The 20,283-nt window shown below is 53.8% G+C and overlaps 1 protein-coding gene across 1 annotated transcript; it reads left to right on the forward strand.

Annotated features, from left to right (window-relative positions):
* The first annotated feature begins 1,117 nt into the window (after positions 1 to 1,117).
* LOC131816572 (keratin, type I cytoskeletal 13) lies at positions 1,118 to 8,449 on the forward strand. The gene is made up of 8 exons (XM_059149436.1): positions 1,118 to 4,533; positions 5,803 to 5,885; positions 6,086 to 6,242; positions 6,420 to 6,581; positions 6,670 to 6,795; positions 6,885 to 7,105; positions 7,755 to 7,780; positions 8,139 to 8,449. The coding sequence occupies exons 1-8, from the start codon at positions 4,027 to 4,029 to the stop codon at positions 8,213 to 8,215; spliced, it is 1,359 nt and encodes a 452-aa protein (XP_059005419.1). The 5' UTR covers positions 1,118 to 4,026; the 3' UTR covers positions 8,216 to 8,449.
* The last annotated feature ends 11,834 nt before the right edge of the window (positions 8,450 to 20,283 follow it).

Here is a 20,283-nt window from a genome sequence, read left to right on the forward strand (position 1 = left end):
CCTGCCAAGTTTTCCCACAAGTCAGGCGCTTCTCCAATGCTAACTCATCTAATGTCTGGTTTTCAGCTGTGGCCACCAAACCACTGAAAGGTTGAATAACTTTCCCAGGGTCACACAGCCAGTCGATGGCAGATACAGGGTTGAAACTCAGTTCCACCTAATTCAAAGCCTCTGACAACCTCCCTGGGTTCCTGGGAACCCCGGGTGGTGTAAAGGATTTTAGAAAGCTGGGGATTATAGGTATGTGAAGACTGGGGGCCTTGACACTTGGCAGGAGAAGGCTGCTGAGTACTGCTATGGGAAGCAGGTGTTTCTGAGGGTGAGGGTGGCTGACCAGACGGCCCAGCTTCACTGTCTGGGGAAGGTCTGCTTTTCGTGAGTGGCTCCTTTTCTCCGTGGGGGAGCCTCGAAACATTTTGGGAGGTGGGTCAGCCATCCTGGGCTCTAGACCCTATGTGGTCTAGGGAAACAGGAGGGAGGGAGGAGCCCGATCCAAGAGCCAATCGAGGGTCCCTGAATTCAGAGCTGGGGGGACAGGATCGAAGCCTCAGCTGTGCAGGTGAACAATCTGGCAACTTTGGACAAGTCCTTGAGAACCAGAGACCCAGCAAGGCATTGCACAGGAAGACTTAGAAATCATTCAACATAAGGCCCCCGGGGAGCTGGTGGTAGAGATGGAAAGCCGCATGTTTCTCCTTGCTTCCTACTGCCTTGGGCCTTGGCATTCTGGGTCTGGCACAACTCTGTCTTTGACATTCTGCACTGAGTACCTCGCAAGCCCCCAAGCTTTGGAGCTCACAGTAGGACAGATAGAAGTCAGGCTGCTCCGTCAGGCCTTCAGCTGCACAGGCCCAGCTGCTGTGGGAAACAGGACCCTCTAGCTGCTGGGCCTGCAGTGTCAGGAAACCTGGGAGCATGGTGGGTGACAGAGGACACTCCTGCTTGGGTGGGGTGGCGCTGAGGCTGGCCTGAAGGGGGGTTAGCAGGCAGGCGTGAAGAAGGATGCAGACCCTGGAGCCAGAGGTTTGCATCTTGGGCAAGGAATTTAGACTTTTCTGGGTTTCAGCGTCCTCAGGTGAAAAGGGGTTGTGCCCAATGCCATAGGGTTCTTTTGAGGTTACACAGGTAGAGTGTCTAACACAGCATTCAAGAAATATTAGCTAATGTCATCTTATTATCTTTAAAAAATACAGAATGTAACATTCAGAGATCATCTACCGAGTTCACATCAAGGCTCCAAGGCACCATTAGTCGGGGTAGAGAGAGCCAGAGACGAGCTTTGAACCTTGCCTTCATGGTGACCTTGAGCAAGTAACTCAGCCTCCCCGAACCTCAGCTGTAAGATGGGGCCAAGAACACCCCTTGCCCACTGTCGTGAGGACCCAGTGACAGTGTGAGAAGCCCGCCTTGTTTGTGGGGCTGCTCACACATGTGGCTTCCCCTCCTCTTACGACGTTGGTGTGATTTTGTCAGAAACCAAAGAAGGGGGTCTCTGCCCCAGGACTTTTTTCCTGCCCCATCAGGAGCAGGGCCAGGAGCGGTGAAACTGGGGCCCCAGGATGGGTCCTTGCACAGCTTCCTCCAGAAGGGCCCTGGGGTTCACCGTGGGTCAGAGGAAGACATTCCTGTGTTATGCACTGTAAGTGCCTGCTCAGGGAGGGGACGGGAGGGGAGGGGAGAGACCGTGCCCTGACCCTGCAAGGGAGGCATGTCGCCACCCCCCTGTGTTTGTACTACTGGGACTTTGGAGGATCTGGGGCATTGTTCCTCTAAGAGGCGTTGGTCTCAGCCCACTGTCAGCCCTGGGGGGGAGGATCGTCACTCCAGGCCTGGCAGGTTTTATTAATCACCTTTTTGTCAGTTTTGATCCTCTACTGAGAGCGAGAAGAGAGGGAGAGCCTGAGAGCTCCTGCTTTGGGCTGAATCACACAGCTTTTCAGAGAGAGGGAGCGCTGAGCTGTCAGTTTGGGGCAGGAGGGCTGGGCAGGGTCAGAGGTCAGCCTGAAACCCTGGCTTCCCTGTGAGACCCCAAGCATGCCGTGGCCCCCTCCCTGGTGCTGACAGCTGCTGGATGAAACACAGGCCTCCTTCCCTCCCTGCAGAAGACGAAGGGCAGGAAACCCTGACTCTGAGCCTTGTTTCCTGGCTTGCTGAATCAGCAAAGGGGTTCTCGGGATCACTTCGAGCCTGGGTCACCCTACCCTAGTCCTTAGCTTGGTGCAGACCCCCTGGCTGCTGTGGGCTAGCAGGCTACCCCCGAGAGGCCATTCATGGTAAGTCTGGCCACCTTGGTGAGTGGGAGTTGTAGCCGGAGTCCAGAGTTCTCTATTCTTAGCCCTGGAAACTTCTCCATTTAACTTGGGCTCTGAGAGGCCACCTCTAGGCCCTTTTATTCGGGCCTGAAGCCTTCTCTGGCAGGGAGATTAAGCAGTCCCTGAGTTTTAGCTACATCTGAGGCTCCTCGGCAGAGACTATATCCTCCCATGTGGCTCTTGGTCAAGCGCTCACAAGCTGGACAGATGTCCCGTGACCGGGGGGCTAGAAGGAGCCCTGTCAGGCATTCCAAGACTTCCTTTCCGGGCTCAACCATGCCTCGAAGGCAGCTGATATAAGGGTATGATTGAACCCCGGGGGCAGTCTGATCCAGCCCTTCTCAACTCCATACCATTGACCTTTTGGGCTGGGGAATTCTTTGTTGTGGGGGCTGTCCCGGGCATGGCAGGATATTTAATAGTATCCCTGGTCTCTGTCCTCTAGATACCTGTGGGATCCCCCTGTTGTTGCAACTGAAATGTCTCCAGGCATTGTCAAACGTTCTCTAGGGAGAAAAAGAGCTCTTAGCCGAGATCTTCGAATTAATCTAGGGGGGCAGAAGTGGGAATCGTGGTCTCATTAGGGGCAGGGGGTGTAGGTAATTGACTGGGAAAGGGTACAGGGCGCTTTATGGAGTGCTGCAAATGTTCTGGGTGCTGGGTACATGTGTTTGAGGCTTCCTACATAGGTAAGCATGCATGGAGTTGGACACAATTAGTTTGTACAATTTACCATATGAATTATATACCTAGAAAAGGAGTCTTTGTGTCAGTGTGAACCCAACTTGGGTTTTAGTTCTGACTACTCTTAAGCCTTGGTTTCCCCCTGTGTAAAATGGGGTGACTTGTAGGACCTGCCTCACCAGGTTGCTACAAAGATTGAATGACACAGCGAGTATATGTAGCTCTGTGCCTGCTTATGGTGAGGGGTCTGAGTGTGTTCTCTGTCATGTTATGATGTGCCAGGCTGCTTGCTTCTGTATTCTGTGCCTCAGTTTCCCCCGCTGTGTTAGAAGGTCCCTAAGTTCCCTTGTCACTGGGACTTTATCGGATTGTCTTGGCGCTCCCCTGTTGCCCGCCATCAGCCTAAACAGCTACAAGGGGGTCAATTCTACAGGACCAAGCCAAGTTTGTCCACAGATTCGCTGGGAGCACCGGAGTAGGAGAAATGCTGAGAAGGATGTAGAACATCCTAGTCTGAGGGTTTAGAAATAGAAAGAAGGGGGCTGAGGGCTGCCCGGTGTAGGAGAGATGTCCCTCGTCACCTCCCCGCTTTCCAGGCTGAGTGGAGGACTGGTAGAGGGGCCAGAAGAGCAAACCCTCTGTCCCCATTCTAGTACTGGGTGGAGCTGAGAGCCTGTGGAGTGAGCTCCCTAAGTGCAGAGCTGAAGTGGAATTCAGCTGTCAAAAGGGTAGTCTCAGGCAGAACACTGTGCCCTCTGAATCATCCCTTTTGTTAAGGATTTAAAAAAAAAAAAATAAAGCCACCCCCAAAGGCACAACCCACCTTGGAGAGCAGAGGTAACTGGGCTTGTGGGAAACAGAGTGCAGCTGGCAGCAGTCAGAGGGTGGGGAAGGGAGGAGAGAAGATGGGGCAATTGTTCAACCTGCTGGAGGACAGTATAAAAGGCACCCACTCTGGGGAAGAGCCACAGTCTTCGGCCCAGGCCAAGCCCCGCTCCTGTCCACACCTGCTGCTTCTTTTGCTCTCACCATGAGCTGCCGCCTGCAGAGCTCTTCCGCCAGCTATGGTGGTGGTTTTGGGGGTGGCTCTTGCCAGCTAGGAGGAGGCCGCAGTGTCTCTGCCTGCTCAACCCGCTTTGTCTCTGGGGGCTCAGCTGGGGGCTATGGGGGCGGCATGAGCTGTGGCTTTGGTGGAGGGGCTGGTAGTGGTTTTGGAGGTGGCTTTGGAGGTGGCCTTGGAGGTGGCCTTGGAGGTGGCTTTGGAGGTGGCCTTGGCGGTGGCTTTGGTGGGGGTTTTGGCGGTGGCTTTGGTGACTACGGTGGTGGTGATGGAGGCCTCCTTTCTGGCAATGAGAAGATCACTATGCAGAACCTCAACGACCGCCTGGCCTCCTACCTGGAGAAGGTGCGGGCCCTGGAGGAGGCCAACACAGAGCTGGAGGTCAAGATCCGGGACTGGCACCAGAAGCAGAGCCCCAGCAGCCCGGAGCGGGACTACAGCCCCTACTTCAAGACCATTGAGGAGCTCCGTGACAAGGTGAGTCCTCGGGTGTTGGCGAGCTTTCTTCCTGCAGGGCAGAGCTGCAAAGGCCAGGGAACACGGCATCCCAAAGGACCAGAAGATGGAGTGTGGTGGAATCCTCACCCCGCCTTTGGAGGAAAATTCTAGTCTTTTACTACCAAGCGTCTCTACTCCTGATAAGCTTTCTTTCTTTTTTTTTTTTTTTTTTTTAAGATTTTATTTATTTATTTGACAGAGAGAAATCACAAGTAGACGGAAAGGCAGGCAGAGAGAGAGAGGGAAGCAGGCTCCCCGCCGAGCAGAGAGCCCGATGCGGGACTCGATCCCAGGACCCTGAGATCATGACCTGAGCCGAAGGCAGCGGCTTAACCCACTGAGCCACCCAGGCGCCCCCTGATAAGCTTTCTTAGGCCACTGCTCCGAAAACGCGTTCTTTTACTGTTATTACTCATGTCAACATTTTTACTGCTTCCTAAACAGTTATGTTATTATTAATGACTTGATCCCTATAATTCCAACCCATGGAGATGTTTGGAAACCATGACAGTTTTAAAAACCATGAAGAATGACTCAAATCAGCAGAGAAAGGAATACTGGTCTGGGAATACTAGTTGATTTTGTAGGGGTCCCATTTAAACTGTTATTCTCAGCTGGCTAGGAGGAGCAGGAGGGGGAGGCAGAGGCCCAGGCCGTGCTAAGCTGAGCTGAGATTGCTTCATCAAGGCCTATCTGTCACGCTGGGGTCCCAGCTTGTTGGAACAGAAATCCACCAGCCTGGGCTGGGTCCCAGCTATGTGGGGTGGGTTTTAACTGCTTCGGTATATGAGAGTTTAGACAAGGAATTCAAATGGACGGGAGTGTTTATTGGCTCTCTCTTCTGCTCAGCCGGGAGGCCAGCTCCAGTGAGCTTACTATGAGCTGTGTGGACCCAGGCTGACCCCCTCCTGACCTTAAGGAGAAGGCTGTCCCAATGGTGAGCTAGAGAGGTCGCTAGTCCGAGGCCTTCAAGACATGACTAACCAAAGAAGTCCTGGGCAGGGTCATTCCCCTGAAATGTACATTCTGATCTTCCCCATCATGAGCAGGCATAGATAGAATGTCAGAGTGACAGACTCAGAGGAGGGACCTGCTCTGCCCCTCACTTCACCGAGCTCAGAGAGCAGGGCCTTATCCCGGTGCCTTATCAGGCACCCAGGTGTCTGAGGTCAACAGCCCCGCCTGTGTTTTCTCTTCCTCCTCCTCCAGCTCATGGACCCTCCCGTGATGACCCTTTGTATTTTGCAGATCCTGGCGGCCACCATCGACAACAACCGGGTCATCCTGGAGATTGACAATGCCCGGCTAGCGGCGGATGACTTCAGGCTCAAGTGAGTTCCTCGTCCCCACTGGTCTTTCCAAACTGTCTTTTATTTGAGACAGAGGCTCATCTGAATACTGAAATCGGAGCATCCCAGGCATGAAGGTCTTGGAGACTCCAGTGCAGAAGTAGGGGAGGGTCTAATATCATTTCTGTGTAGCTTTTCCAACAACAACAACAACAACAACAACAACAACAAAAATCCTTTAGGTACGAGAATGAGCTGGCCCTGCGCCAGAGCGTGGAGGCCGACACCAATGGCCTGCGGCGGGTGCTGGATGAGCTGACCCTGTCCAAGGCCGACCTGGAGATGCAGATTGAGAGCCTGAACGAGGAGCTGGCCTACCTGAAGAAGAACCACGAGGAGGTGAGGGTCGGCAGAGGCTGCCATGGCTGAATCACCTCTAGTGAGAAAGGGGAACAGCCAGACTTAGCCTTCTGCTGGGTGACCCGGAAGCACTTCCCGGAACATGCTGGAAGCCCTCAGAGCTGAGGAGGAGGACGGGCGGGGAGCATCATGTGTCTTCCTCTTCTGTCGCTGTAGGAGATGAAGGAGTTCAGCAGTCAGGTGGTAGGCCAGGTCAACGTGGAGATGGACGCCACCCCGGGCATTGACCTGACCCGCGTGCTGGCCGAGATGAGGGAGCAGTATGAGGCCATGGCGGAGAAGAACCGGCGGGATGCCGAGGAATGGTTCCACAGCAAGGTGCCCAGCCCTCTTACCCCATGGAGCCGGGGGCTGCCAGGGCCTTCCACGGGGCTCCTCCATGACCTTTTTCCCGCTCTAATTTCAGAGTGCAGAGCTGACCAAGGAGGTGACCTCTAGCACTGCCATGATCCAGACCAGCAAGACAGAGATCACGGAGCTGAGGCGCACACTCCAGGGCCTGGAGATTGAGCTGCAGTCCCAGCTCAGCATGGTACACCCGAGGCCCTCCATCCGGCAGCCACCGCCTCTCAAACTTAGCCTGGCCGGGCTCCCCTCATTGCTTCTTTGTCGCCCCCCCAGAAAGCCGGGCTGGAGGGCACCGTAGCAGATACGGAGTGCCGCTACGCCACGCAGCTGCAGCAGATCCAGGGGCTCATTGGCAGCCTGGAGGCCCAGCTGAGCGAACTCCGCAGTGAGATGGAGTGCCAGAACCAGGAGTACAAGACGCTGCTGGACATCAAGTCGCGGCTGGAGCAGGAGATCGCCACCTACCGCAGCCTGCTGGAGGGCCAGGATGCCAGGTGGGGGCCTCTCAAGTCTCCCTCTTGGGAATGTGACCACAGGGCCCTTGGACAGCAGAGCGGGCAGGGCCTTAGGGATCAGGTCCTCATGGCCCTCCCAGAAGGGGACCTTCTGAACTTAGACTGGATACAGATCCAGGACCAGAGCTCCCTGTTTTCTAGAATCAGGCTGTGGGGCATTTCCTCAGCAGGCTGCAGGGTCTGTCCCTTTAAACTCTGTAGCTTGGGCCTTTGGATTAGATGGGCAGGAATAGGGACCACGGACAGAACATCTCATACTGGAAGAATATTACCTTGGGTTCAGGTCAGCTGAACAAAGCTATGAATATGGTGATTTAACTCCCTTCAGACTGTTTATACGGACCAGGCCAACCTTGTGGGCCCAGGGAGAGGGATTGTGGGAAGGGAGTGGTACCAAATGGACCAGAAGGAGGACAAAACTTCCAACAAATGTGCTGGATTTGGGGCCCGAGACAGACAGCGGACAGGCCTGGCAGGTACCAGCTGCTGCCCCTTTGGCTAAGGGCAGAGTTGGTAAAAAAGCCCAACTCAGGGGCTCTGAAGGATGATCTGAGTTGCTCCCCTGGGGACAGGTGAGCCACTGTCCTCTGGTGCCTTCTGCTCACATGACCTCTCTTCTCTCTCCCAGGATGGCTGGCCTGACCTCCTCAGGAGGTAAGGAGACAACCCCAGGGGAGGGTGGGGAGGGATGAGTCGGGCTCCTGTTCACTGCCCTGGGGGGCTGGGAGATAGGCTGTGCTGGACTCCCCAGTGGAGGGAGGGAGGGAGGGGGCTCTGCGGGACGTGGCCATTTGCTCGTCTCTTTTCTTTGCAAAAGAGCTAGGTCTGCCCACTGGGATATATCCCACTGGCATATTTTCGAGGGAACTAGCTTTGGGGACAATAACATGAATCCCTATCAACTGACCTTCAACTTGACCCATGAGGGGGCTTGGGGCTCTCCTGGGGGACCCTGACCTGCCGAGGTGGGTCTTCTCCAGCTTAAGTATGTCTTGCCTCCTCCATGTCTCAGGGAACTCCAGTGTCACAGTCACCACCACCAGCAGCAACTCTTCCGGTCGCCGCACTTCAGGCACCGGTAGGCTTTAAATCCACTCGGCATCTTCTCCCTCTGTCTTCAGCATCCAGAGGAGAGAACTGATGGGTCCCCGCTGGAGAAAGGGGGAGACCGCAGGGTGCTCCCTGGCCCCGCACTTTCCTGAGGGCGGGCGCTCCCTGCTTCTCTCCCCGTGGGCTTCCTCTTCTCCCTTACCTGGTTCCTCAGGCTTCTCAGCTTCTCTACTAAAAAGAAAAGATAATTCAATAAAGTTTCCTGCTTTTTTTTGCAACTGTATTTTGATTCCGGTCTGGTCTCTGAGGGTAGCACCTGCCAAGGTCCTGATCTGGGGTGGTGGGTGAATGGGTGCCGTTGGCTGGGTGCCCCCCCCCCCCCCCAACAAGTCTGGCCCAGGGAGCTCCTGGCTGGAAAGGACACAAGGCACCCGGACCAGCCATCGGGGCTCATCGATGATGGTGCTCAGCAAACACAGACAAATGGGGTGAACTGGAGACATGGGGGAACACGTGATCCAGTTCTACACCTTGTAGAACATATGTCAGCAACGGGTTCTGTCAGGTGATGGGGAGATGTGGGAAAGAGGCACAGAGGGCTCTGTGGCAAGCTTCAAGGAGCCAGTGCAGGGCTGATTGAAGGAGGAGACAGGAGACCCAAGACAATTACCCCAGGCCCAGCATTCTGCCTCCTTGCTTTCTGCAGAGCCCTTCCTCCTTTTCTTTCTTTCTTTTTTTAAAATTATTTATTTATTTGAGAGAGAGAGAGAGAGCATGCACACACATGAGTGGGGGTAGGGGCAGTGGGAGAGGCAGACTCCTGCTTGAGCAAGGACCCTCATGGACCCTGGGATCATGACCTGAGCTGAAGACAGACGATCAACTGACTGAGCCACCCAGGCTCCCCCAGAGCCTTTTTCTTTTAAGATGAGGGACATCCAGACCTTCAGTTGCCCCTAGCTCCTGGCCTACCCCAGCACTCAATGCATCAGCCACATGACTCAATGAGAAGCCTCCATCTGAGCTGACCTTCCTCCCCAATTCCCCTCCGCAGCCCAGTGCCCCTGCCTCTCTCGGCCCAGCTCAGACTTGCAACCTCCTCTTGCTTGGCTCACTCCTTACATGGAATCTGATCCTCTGAGTTCTGGCACAGGCAGACTTTTTCCTTTTCACTCTTCCCTTGGCCCATCTGGAACATGTTCTTGGTCACAATTGTCAAAACATTCTGATGACACGCCAGGGAGGCCCCTTTCCTCCGCGCCAGACTCTCAGGCCCACTACACTGGCCGTTGCCTCCTCAGATCTACTTGTCGGAAGGAGCACCCCTCATCCTCCCAGATCTGTGCCTTCCTGGTCCCCCATTCCAGAGGACCTGGTAATCCAAGCCAGGAGCCCAGTAGTCACCTTGGTCTCTTCAATCCCTACTTCCCTTCCAAGTTCATCCTGTGGTTGCTGTTAGCTATAATGTCCTCACAGCCTCCCTGTCTCCAGTCTGAACTTCTCCTGCATCTCTGCTCCACACTCCAGTGCTGACGATTGCTGGAAATGGAAAGTCTTCCTCCTGGCCTAGCAAAGCTTCCGTAGCTACCCCCCACCCCCGCCACAGAGGAAAACACCAACTCCTCCCTGGCAGAGGGTCCCCGGGCCTCTTCCTGCCTCTCTCCAGCTCTGAATTCTATAATTGCCTCCCCACTCCCTGCTGTCCTGCCAGGGCAAACCGCTCTCGGTGACCCAGCCATGTGGCTGGGAACCTTGGGCCCTTGTTCTGTGAGTGATCTCGGTCTGACCTTCCTGCACTCTTTCTCTCTGGATCCCCATCTTAGTGTTATTGGAGATGACCAGGTTTTTATTCAACATTCTGCCTGAGATGAACAGCCCCTCCCCTGGTGCCCCCGGAGAGCGTGGGGTATGTTCAGGTGTGTGCAAGCCTGCGCTTGTACAGTGTTGACCCTGGGCTTGGAGGGCCCGGCTGTCTCTCTGTCTCAGGGCTGGTCTGCTGCCGGGGTTCAGCCCCGCTAACCAGCAGGAGGCACAGACAATGAACTGGGCAGTGTCTGTTTCCATTGTGGGGTTTAGGCCAGAACGTGGGTGGGCTCTGCCACCCCTGTCAGCTGTCCCCTTTCCCTGCCCCTCCTCATTTTCTCTCTCTTCCCTCTCCGGCCTCCTGCCCAGTTTACTCCCCTCATTCTCTGCCCTTCTTCTCCTCCTCCAATCCCCAGACTGTTGTGGGCTCAGCTGGCTGGCTTTGTCCCGCAGGGGTCCCTCAGACACGGCCCACCCCGGCTGACTAAGTCAGATGGTTTCAGATCCCACCTCCAGCAGAACAGGCAGGGCCGGGTTCTAGCTCCCATGCCTAGAACTGTGCTCGAGCTGAGGTCAAAGAGAAACAGGACCTGGTCTCCACTCCTCACAGCTTTGTACCTTGTCTGCGATTCAGTTTCATCAGCTGCTGTTTGTTGAGTGCCTGCTGTGTGACAGGTCCGGTGTGGGGACCTGGAGAGAAGAACAGAGGTGGCGTCTGTCGTCAAGGAGCTCATGGACTGACTGACGGGACAAAGGGAGTAGACACCCCCCAAAATAAATGATTGTAACCTTCAAAGCTCAGCGTATGCTTCATCTTCTCTGGTTTCCCCGCACCACTCCCAGCATTTCCGATCTGTCCCCACAGCCTCCCCATGGTCCCTATCTGTCCCCCCTGTGTTGATGATGATCGCAGCAGTTATTGGAATCACAGGTTCTGGAGAACATCTGTGTGTCCCAGCTCTGCTGCATGCTGTGTTCCTAACCCTGGCCAAGAGACTTACCTTGTGGGCTCACTTTCCTCACCCCCGCCCCCAGAGCTATTGCCCTTGGAGGCTCAAAGTCAAGTGCTTAGTCCCCAGCACACAGCTGGTGCTCAGTAAATGAGAGCTTTCCCCCTCTCCTCCCTAACCGTGAGTTCTTGCAGGGCAGTTCTTTGTGGTCATCCTCCTCCTCATACCCAGAATGTTCTAGGAGCTCAGTAAACCTGCTGGATGGAGGATGGGAGAGCAGATCCATGACAGAGTGGTTAAAGACGAGCCCCGGGGATGAAAGAGGTAAGGAGGTGCACTGCACTGAGATCACCCGGGGAAGGGGTGTCCCCCAGGCTGAGGGAGGGACTTGGGCCAGAGGAGCTCCTCAGGGCTGAGCCCCATGGCTGATCCAAGGCCCCTGGGGTCCATATCCCAGGCTTGCTGGGCCAGGAGCAGCCCCTCTCCCCGAGACGTAGGCCAAGGCTCTTTAAGGGGGCAGCCCCACTTTTTTGAGCTTGTTTTGAGGAGCCTGGTGGGGTTTGAGGTTAGTGGTCCATGTGGAGCAGTGAAGTGAGCTGGACTCTGGGCCCGGTAGGAGCTCTGGTCTGGGACCCTTTCCTCACCCAGACCCCAGGGAGGACCCTGAGAATCTGGACTTCCCCCAAAGTGAGGCCCTATTGGGAGTCCCAGGGAAGCCAGGAGGGAAGCCCAGGAGGGGCTGTACCCGCCAACCCAGGAGGCTTCCCAAACTGGGAAGAAGAGGTTACCTCAGTAGTGCTGCTGAGGGGACTCAGTCCCCAACCGGGACTCCGTTTTCTCCCCATCATCTGCAGGTGGTGGCCATTGGAAGGGGGACAGCTTCATCAGGGCTGCTGGGTCCATATTTCCCTCCCCGGTTGTCTAGGTGCCCCCTGCCCACCCTGGACTCACACCCCTGCTCCTCAGGGCTACGGCTATGAGCGACTGGCTAGACTCCATCATGATTGCCACGGAGCACACAGGAAGGCAACCCAGAGGGGGTAAAAATAAAGGGGAGAAGAACAATGTGTCTAGCACTTGACTCTTTACAAAACTCCTTTTCATTCTTTATTTCATCTTTATAAACAGGCCCATGAGCTGGCACCATTGTGCCCATTTCACACATCTGAAGACTGAGGACCAGACTGGTGAAGTGGCCTATCGTGAGAGCGGGAATCCGTGTTCCAAGGCGCTTTCCAAGACCGTGGCTGGCCTTCTGTCAGAGTCAAGTGATCAGCCCTGGGAATCTAGGGAAAGAAGTGAGGCTCCCTTCTAAGGCCAGTGCTCAGGGGACAAGGGCATCAACCTCGGAATGTTCCTGTGGCCTCCCAGTGCCTCAGAGCTGGCCAGGCCCTGCAGGCGAGTTGCTGCCACACGGTAGGTGCCACCCAAGGGTGGCTAGTTGCTGTGTTGCCTCTGGCTCCTGGCTGCTTCAGCCACCTTGCCCTGCACCAGCAGCAGAAGGTGCCTCCCTGTCCCTCAGGCTCCACCCCACGGATGCGGGCCGTGAACTTGTGACGCTCAGTGATGGGGCTGTAGGTCCTGCCTGGGCCCTGCAGGGGGCAGGCTCACCCCAGGAAGCAGATCAGCTCCTCTTGGGCCACCTGCTGGGACCCAGGCTGGAGGGACAGAGCCCCAGACCCTATCCTATCTGGGCTTGGTCTCGACACAAGGGCCTGGCCAGTCCCTAGCCTCGTGTTGGGCAGCTCTGGAGAACAGGGCATGGTGGAGGCTAGAACTGTAGCCCCAAGAAGCCTTGGGTGCCTCTTTTCTCTCTGTTTTGGGTGGCAACCTTCGAGGGTCCACAAAAGACCCAGAGTGTGAGACGAAGCATGCCTTGGGCTTTCTGGGAAGGGGAATCTCAGGTCCTTCCCAAGGGAAACTCGAGGGAAGAAGAGGAAGGGGTATCACAGGAAGGCTGTGGTGAAGGACGTGTGACTCTGCACAGTTCCATGTTTCCCATGTCAGCTGCTGGAGCGTCTTGTCTCTCTGCCTGGGTCAGCACATCTCAGGGCTGCCCGGGGACCTGCCTCCTAGTGGATGGTGTTCCTGGGGCTGTTAGTGGCTGGAGTGGAGCAGGGTATGTGGGTGGTGTCCCTTTGAGCCGTTCCTCTGGGAGGTTCTGCAGGAGCTGAGCACGCATCAGACTCCATCCTCTGCAGAGGCTGGGAGGGGTCAGGTTGGTGGGTGGGTGCTGAGACCCATACAGGTACCCACGGGAGGGTGGGGAGAGGGAGCAGTTGGCAAAGAGCTGGTATTCACTCTTCTGGTCCATTTTTATGAAATGCTATAACGACTCTGCGGCTTCTTTCATCCAGGGATCTCAGACTAGTTTGAAAGTGGAATCTACAGTATAAAGCGTAGTTAATTACAACCTGGTGCCCACAACCTGGTTTGCAGACATGCTGTTGTGAGGAGGAGATTCTAAGACCAAGGGCACACCAGGTCCTGTAAATGTGGACGGGGGAATCCAATTAAAGAGGCTGTTTGGGAAATTGGCTTTGTAGTTCAGTTAAGTGGTACCTGAATCAAGGGGACGCGGGACACTGAGGTTCTGTTTCTTTCTCCCAGTGGGCTTGGCTGCGCGTCTCCCACAAACCACAGGTTCTCTAGGCACACTGGGGAGAGCAGTGACAGCTCTGGAATTTTCCATAAAAGCTGGGTGGGGGGAGTTAGGGGCTGAGTGGATCTGAGCAGGAGGCCCTGGGCTCTTCCAGATGGGAACTGTCAGCCGACACAGCTGTGCAGGAAAAGCTGGCTGTCGGTGAGGGACGTGGGCCCTGGGACGCCACAGGTGGAGTCCAGCGAGAGAGAACCGGAGAGGTATGGCTGAAGATGGGGGTCAGGGTGGCTCTCTGGGCCTCCTCCAAGGCCACAGAAGTTTGGAGCTGGATCCTGAAGCCTTGGGCAATCGCCAACATTACACCGCAGGGAGACAGAAAGCACCTTTGTATTTTGGGGGGAAATGAGAGTTCTGGGGGAGTTCCAGGGCTGGTGAAGTGGGCGTTTCAAGGTCTAATCTGGGTGAGGTCCAGGCCCAGTGGGGGACTGATTCAGGACTGTGCAAGGAGCAGTAGGCTGGGAAGCCACATCCCCAGAATCCCTGTAGAGCTCTTGAGACCCCGAAGGGGCCACTACTCAGGGTGGTGGTCTACTCCTCAGCTCTCCTGAGGTCCCTGAGCATGGGTTCTGAGCCCTTTAGACGGGGAGGGAGGAGGTAGGGACAGATCACCCCAGCCACTTAGCATGTGTCCCGACTGTCCTGAGTCTGGTGAGGGCAGGCAGCAGCAAGGGGTAGGTGGAGGTCTGGGGCTCAGACTGGGAAGGTGAAAATGAGCAGAGACGGACTTGCCAAATCTTGCCTAAGAAGATCTGAGTCACCTTGCTCAAGGCAGCTGCTCCGAGGGTGGAATGCCACTGAGGTGGCCAGGACGAGAGAGAGGACAACCCAGCGGGGTACATCTGAGTCGAGCTCTCTGTTGCCCGTGAGGGCAAAGTTGGCAGCCCTGCCCAGTTAATTCAGAATTGCAGATAGACAATAGAATAATTTGTAGTACAAGTATGTCCCAATATTGTATGCATTTTTATTTGCTGAATCTGGCAACACTATCCTTAGCAGGTCTGGGAATAGCTCTGAGTCTCCTATCATCAAGACTAAAGAAGCAAGACCTTTCTCTGATTCTTTGGACAAATCAAACTGGTGGTTCAGAATGTCTTAATTGAAGGTTTTTTTTTTTTTTTTTCCTCCCATGATGCTTCCTTCAACTTTGTGTACCTGTTACTGCATGTCTACACTAGAACCCTACAGCTGGCAGCAGATCTGGCACGAGCTTTTGATGTGGTTATTAGAAACAGAATATATAGTAACTGTGCTTTTCAGGGAGGAGCCAGGAACCCCAGGCACTTTGTTGCTTGGAGAAATGGAGAAGCAAGTTGTGTGGGGGAAAGAAATGAAGATCAGTGTGGGTCTCCCCGTCTCTGGGTGGGAGGGGGCTGGGTAGGGTCTAAAGTGTTGAAGAATTGGGATCAGCATTTCTGCTTTAAAAAAAATTATTATTATTATTTTTTAAGATTTTAAAAAAGATTTTATTTATTTATTTGACAGACAGAGATCACAAGTAGGCAGAGAGGCAGGCAGAGAGAGAGAGGAGGAAGCAGGCTCCCTGCTGAGCAGAGAGCCTGATGCAGGGCTTGATCCCAGGATTCTGGGACCATGACCTGAGCCAAAGGCAGAGGCTTTAACCCACTGAGCCACCCAGGTACCCCTTAAAAATTATTTTTATTAAAAAAATATTTTCTGAAGTTTTTGTTTCTTTAAGTAATCTCTATACCCAACATGGGATTTGAACTCACGACCCCAAGGTCAAGGGTCACATGCTTTTCTGACTGAGCCAAGCCAGGTGCTCCTGGGATCAGTATTTCTTAGATGCCTCTTAGAGTGGGAAATTCTGCAGAACCTGTGTGTATGGGTGTCAGAGATCAAATAAGTACCAGGAGAAAGCTGGGAAGCTCAAGCATAAGCCAGCAGTCCACTCTGAGAGAGAGAGAGAGAGAGAGACATTGTGCTTCTACAATGATCTTACTCCTTTGGGTGCCCATTTGTAGGTGACCTGTTTGCCCCATGGTCCATTGTCTGCTTCCTCTGATGCCTTTGGTGATGGCAACTGGCACCTTTTAACCACAGCCCTGAGAAGCAGGAAAAGAGGAACGCTGATTTCTTCTTCAGGCACACTGACAGGTTGTGCCTAGTCCCTTCCACGTCGAAGGGACTGATCCACTGGGAGGGAGACTCAGGCTTGATTTCTTGGGTTGCTGCCCACGGAGAACCTTGGCTTTCAGACGGAAGCTCATTTGGGAATGGAAACTTCTTTTTACCAAAGGAGGACCCACAAATCCAGTGGTTGATTTTGAACTTGATGGCCTTCCAAGGTGGGCTTGGGCAAAGCTAGGGTGTTTCATGCTCCCACAGCAGCATCTCCTTTTTGCCTCTTGACCCTGAAGCTGGGGCTACGGTGGGCAGAGAGCATCCTGTCAGCTCCATAGCCCTAAACCCAGCACTTTGTGCCAGCAGGAAGTGGAGGTGGCTTTGGAAGCTTCTAGAATAAGGGTCAGAGGGCTAATCTAGGGGTTCCTGCTGCTCTGGACACAGTCCCAGCCACAGTCTTCCCTTGCACAGCTGGGCTTGGTCACTATCCCATGAAGCCAGGGTGAGTGGTTTGTGCCCTTGGATATAGCATGGATATAACACTCAGACTAGATGGGCTCTAAGAACAGGATTTTTTTTTTTTTTTCAAGATTTAGAGTATTTTATTTTTTCCTTTTTTTTAAAAATTAAATTTATTTCTTTTCAGCATAACAGTATTCATTATTTTTTCACCACACCCAGTGCTCCATGCAATCCGTGCCCTCTATAATACCCACCACCTGGTTCTCCCAACCTCCCACCCCCCGCCACTTCAAACCCCTCAGATTGTTTTTCAGAGTCCATAGTGTCTCATGGTTCACCTCCCCTTCCAATTTACCCCAACTCCCTTCTCCTCTCTAACTCCCCTTGTCCTCCATGCTATTTGTTATGCTCCACAAATAAGTGAAACCATATGATAATTGACTCTCTCTGCTTGACTTATTTCACTCAGCATAATCTCTTCCAGTCCCATCCATGTTGCTACAAAAGTTGGGTATTCATCCTTTCTGATGGAGGCATAATACTCCATAGTGTATATGGACCACATTTAGACACAGGTTTTTTTTTTTATAATTAAAAAAAAAAAGATTTTATTTATTTATTTATTTATAAAGTTTTAAAAAAAGATTTTATTTATTTATTTGACAGAGATCACAAGTAGGCAGAGAGGCAGGAAGAGATAGAGAAGAGGAAGCAGGTTCCCCGCTGAGGAGAGAGCCTGATGCAGGGCTCGATCCCAGGACCCTGGGATCATGACCTGAGCTGAAGGCAGAAGCTTTAACCCACTGAGCCACCCAGGCTCCCCCTAAGAACAGTTTTGATCTCTTAAGTCCATGACTCCAGTTCCTATTTGTCATGCATGTTTCTATTGACTTCTTCTTTTTTTTTTTTAAAGATTTTATTTATTTATTTGACAGAGAGAGAGAGATCATAAGTAGGCAGAGAGGCAGGCAGAAAAAGAGGAGGAAGCAGGCTCCCTGCTGAGCAGAGAGCCCAATGTAGGGCTCGATCCTAGGACCCCGGATCATGACCTGAGATGAAGGCAGAGGCTTTAACCCACTGAGCCATCCAGGCGCCCCTCTATTGACTTCTCACAATCCCGTGAATGTGGTGCTTCTTGGGGAAACCCGAGGCTCAGAGTGGCTGAGTGGCTCAAGCCGAGGTCTGGCTGCATTCAGGCCCAGGGCCCCCCTGCTGTCCAGCCTGACACTATTGGAGCCCCTTTTTTTGCAAGTCTGTCCTGGCTCAGGTGGCCAGAGATGTCATTCCATCTTGGACATGCTGGGCTGCCCACACGTCATCCCGGTGACGCTGTCCCTCCGAATGGGGGCTCCTGGGAAACAGCCCTGGGAGGTGGCTCAGTGTGGCTTCTGCCTATGAGGGAAGGACAGGGGGAAGCTCGTGCCATAGTCTTGTGCTGTGTAGGCTGGAGGCAAAGGGTGACCTGGGGTCCAAGGGAGGGTGCAGAAACAGAACAACAATAAGAGATGAAACTCTATGTCATGAGCTTGATGATCCATAACTTTATTCTTTTACTCTTTTTGCTGTATTCTTTTATTCTTTATTATTTTATGCTGTAGGTCAGCGGCAAAGAAAAGGATGGTGGTTGTGAGGGGTGGTGAGAGTCACCAACATATCTGGTGACGCTTGGGCCCCTGCACAGGAAAGGCCTATAATGTCTGAGACGGAAGGGCCTCAAGCTTACCTTGTCTAGGCCCTTCCTGTTCAGACTGGGACTCTGGGGTCCAGAGTGGACGGGGCTCACTCAAGGAGTTTGGGGCTGAGCTTGGCCTGGAGTCCAGGCCCTGACTCTTAGCCCAGTGTATTTTAGATTAACGTTAGAAATAAAACCTGATGAGTGGGACTCCTGGTTTACTTCAGACCAAACAGGTGGATTTTCTCCAAGGTTGGGGAGTGGAATGGGCAGATCTCCGGGCCTGTGCTGGGAGATAAGCAGCTCTGTGAGTCCCGGCTTCTCTTCCCTGACACAGGTAGAACATCTGTTCCACGTGATGGTCCTGGCTCCTGGGTGGAAGAGAGCAGAGGAATTCCTCCCAGGAGACCTCCTCCACACTTTCCTCCGAGAGGTGGCCTTGTGGCCTACAACATGGAAAAAAGGCAAGGGACCTAGGGGGGCCAAAAGCCCTTCTCTGGTCCTCTCTGCAGAAGGGGAATGTGCCTTTCCTCACAGCTTGTAAGACACCTGCCTGGACTCTGGACCTCGGGGGTCCTCCTGGCACAGCAGCTGAGAGTGATGGGAAAAGCCAGAGCAGCAGCTGCCCTGAAGGAAACCTGGCGTCACCTTCAGATACAGATGGCACAGCAGAGGGGCTTAAAAACCCCAGAAAATGAAAACATCCCTTTTAGATGCCTGACAGCCAGACACCCCAGAGAAGAGCCGCTTCGGGGCTCGGTGAGGGCTGCCCTGAGAGTGAGTGCCGTGTCGCCCATGAAATATATCGAAGCCTTAAGGACTTGCCTGCCTGGGCCCCGCAGGGACCCAGACTCGGCACCGGTTTTCCTAGGAGTAAAAGGCAGTGTCTGTAGGAGGTCTGGTCAGAGCCCCCGTTCCTGTCCTGATGGTCCAGTGGTTCTCAAACAAGGGTCGTTTTGCCTCCAGGGGATACCCGGCAATGTCTGGAGACAGTCTGGGTTGTCACAGCTGGGGGAGGACGTGGCTATTGGCATCAGGTGGTGGAATCACAACTAAGCACCCACCGCGAAGAATTCAGCAGTCTACGATGTCAACAGGGCCGAGGCTCAGAAACCCTGAGGCCGTGCTGGGACAGCAGGGACGCTGGAGCTGCTGTAGGAGCCCAAGGTCCTCGCTCTCACTCCCAGGAGGGGCTGCTCTCAGGCCTCCCGTCAAGGTGCCCACTGTGTTGGGCGAGGCGTGTGCCCCACAGCCAACCCTCCTGAGTAATTCCAGAGAGAAGCTTATAAAGCGTTTTAAGAGGTTGCTAAATTACAGCTTCAGAAGCACATAAACGCTTCCATAAACGCCAACCCTGCAGACCAAGTCCGTGTGGGAGAAGAGCAAGCCGATTGCCGGAGCCTTGGGAAGTCCCACTTGGTGAGGCGGAAGAAGGAACTTCCCCGGGGCCGTGACTTCTCGAGTGCCCCTCCCATCCCGCTGGTCGCCCTGGCAGCTCTTTGTTTGTCCTTATTATTCCTCCCCTGTCCAAAGAGTCTGTACGGACCCATGACTTGGGGACTAGGGGGTCAGGGCAGACTGCCCCAGGATCGAGGTCTCTACTCCTCTAGGTTCAAAGAACTGTGGGTCACAAAGGAAAGTGCCTTCCAAAGCAACCCTTCAGAGGGCTCACACTTGTGGTCCTTGGCCGGCCACAGCCATAAACCATCACCAAGGACTGTCCCGTGTAAGCAGTATTTCTATAGGGCACAGTGGCTTTCAAAAACACTTTTACTTCTGTTCTGTTGATGTTCCTCGTATCCGTGTAAGGCAGGCAGGGTAGGCTGATGACCTCCACCATCCTGATGAGGATGTTCCGGCATGCCAGAAAGGGACATATGCTCACATGACAGAGTCACCATTCAGACCTAGGTTTCTGGTCCCTAAATTCTGGGTGCCTACAGTTGCCCTTGGTTGTAGGAGAGAAGTGTTGGGACAAGAGTGTAGGATCTGGGATCAGAGAGCCCTGGTCTCAGTTCCAGGCTCCATCACTCATTGCCTGTTTTCCTTGAGCAAGCTTGTTCTTGGCCATTTGGCGTCTGTTTCCACGTCGGTGAAATGGAGACAGATCGGTCACCTCCCAGGACTGTTGCGAGGTATAGAGGAAGTAACCAGGGCCTGGCGCGTAGGAGCTCCATGAATTGTAGTTCCCTTTTAACCATCCCGGGGGTCCGGGCATCCTTGAGCACCTGTGAGTGCAGGGAAAGTGGGTGCGGGTGACAAGTGGGGTGACCAGGATGCTCAGGGGAAGGCACAGGACAGAGAGGAGGAACCAAATGTCATTTGTGAGGCCGCTCCCAATTTATGGGATCTGGTGCAAAGACTTTGAAGAGGCAATAAAATTCATATTCTCCCAGGAAATGACAACAGATGAGAGTCCTGACTTAGCAAACGAAATTTAAAAAAAAAAATTTTTTTATAAGGTAAGAAATTCTGG

The sequence above is a fragment of the Mustela lutreola genome, chromosome 15, assembly GCF_030435805.1.
Source record: "Mustela lutreola isolate mMusLut2 chromosome 15, mMusLut2.pri, whole genome shotgun sequence".
NCBI classification, from domain to species: Eukaryota; Metazoa; Chordata; class Mammalia; order Carnivora; family Mustelidae; genus Mustela; species Mustela lutreola.

What these genes read in the sequence shown, in the direction of transcription:
- LOC131816572 (XM_059149436.1), top strand. Translation starts at nt 4,027, where the DNA reads ATGAGCTGCCGCCTGCAGAGCTCTTCCGCCAGCTATGGTGGTGGTTTT. An exon ending in TTGAGGAGCTCCGTGACAAG is followed by an intron (nt 4,534 to 5,802) that starts GTGAGTCCTCGG and finishes TGTATTTTGCAG; the next exon opens with ATCCTGGCGGCCACCATCGA. An exon ending in TGCAGTCCCAGCTCAGCATG is followed by an intron (nt 6,796 to 6,884) that starts GTACACCCGAGG and finishes TCGCCCCCCCAG; the next exon opens with AAAGCCGGGCTGGAGGGCAC.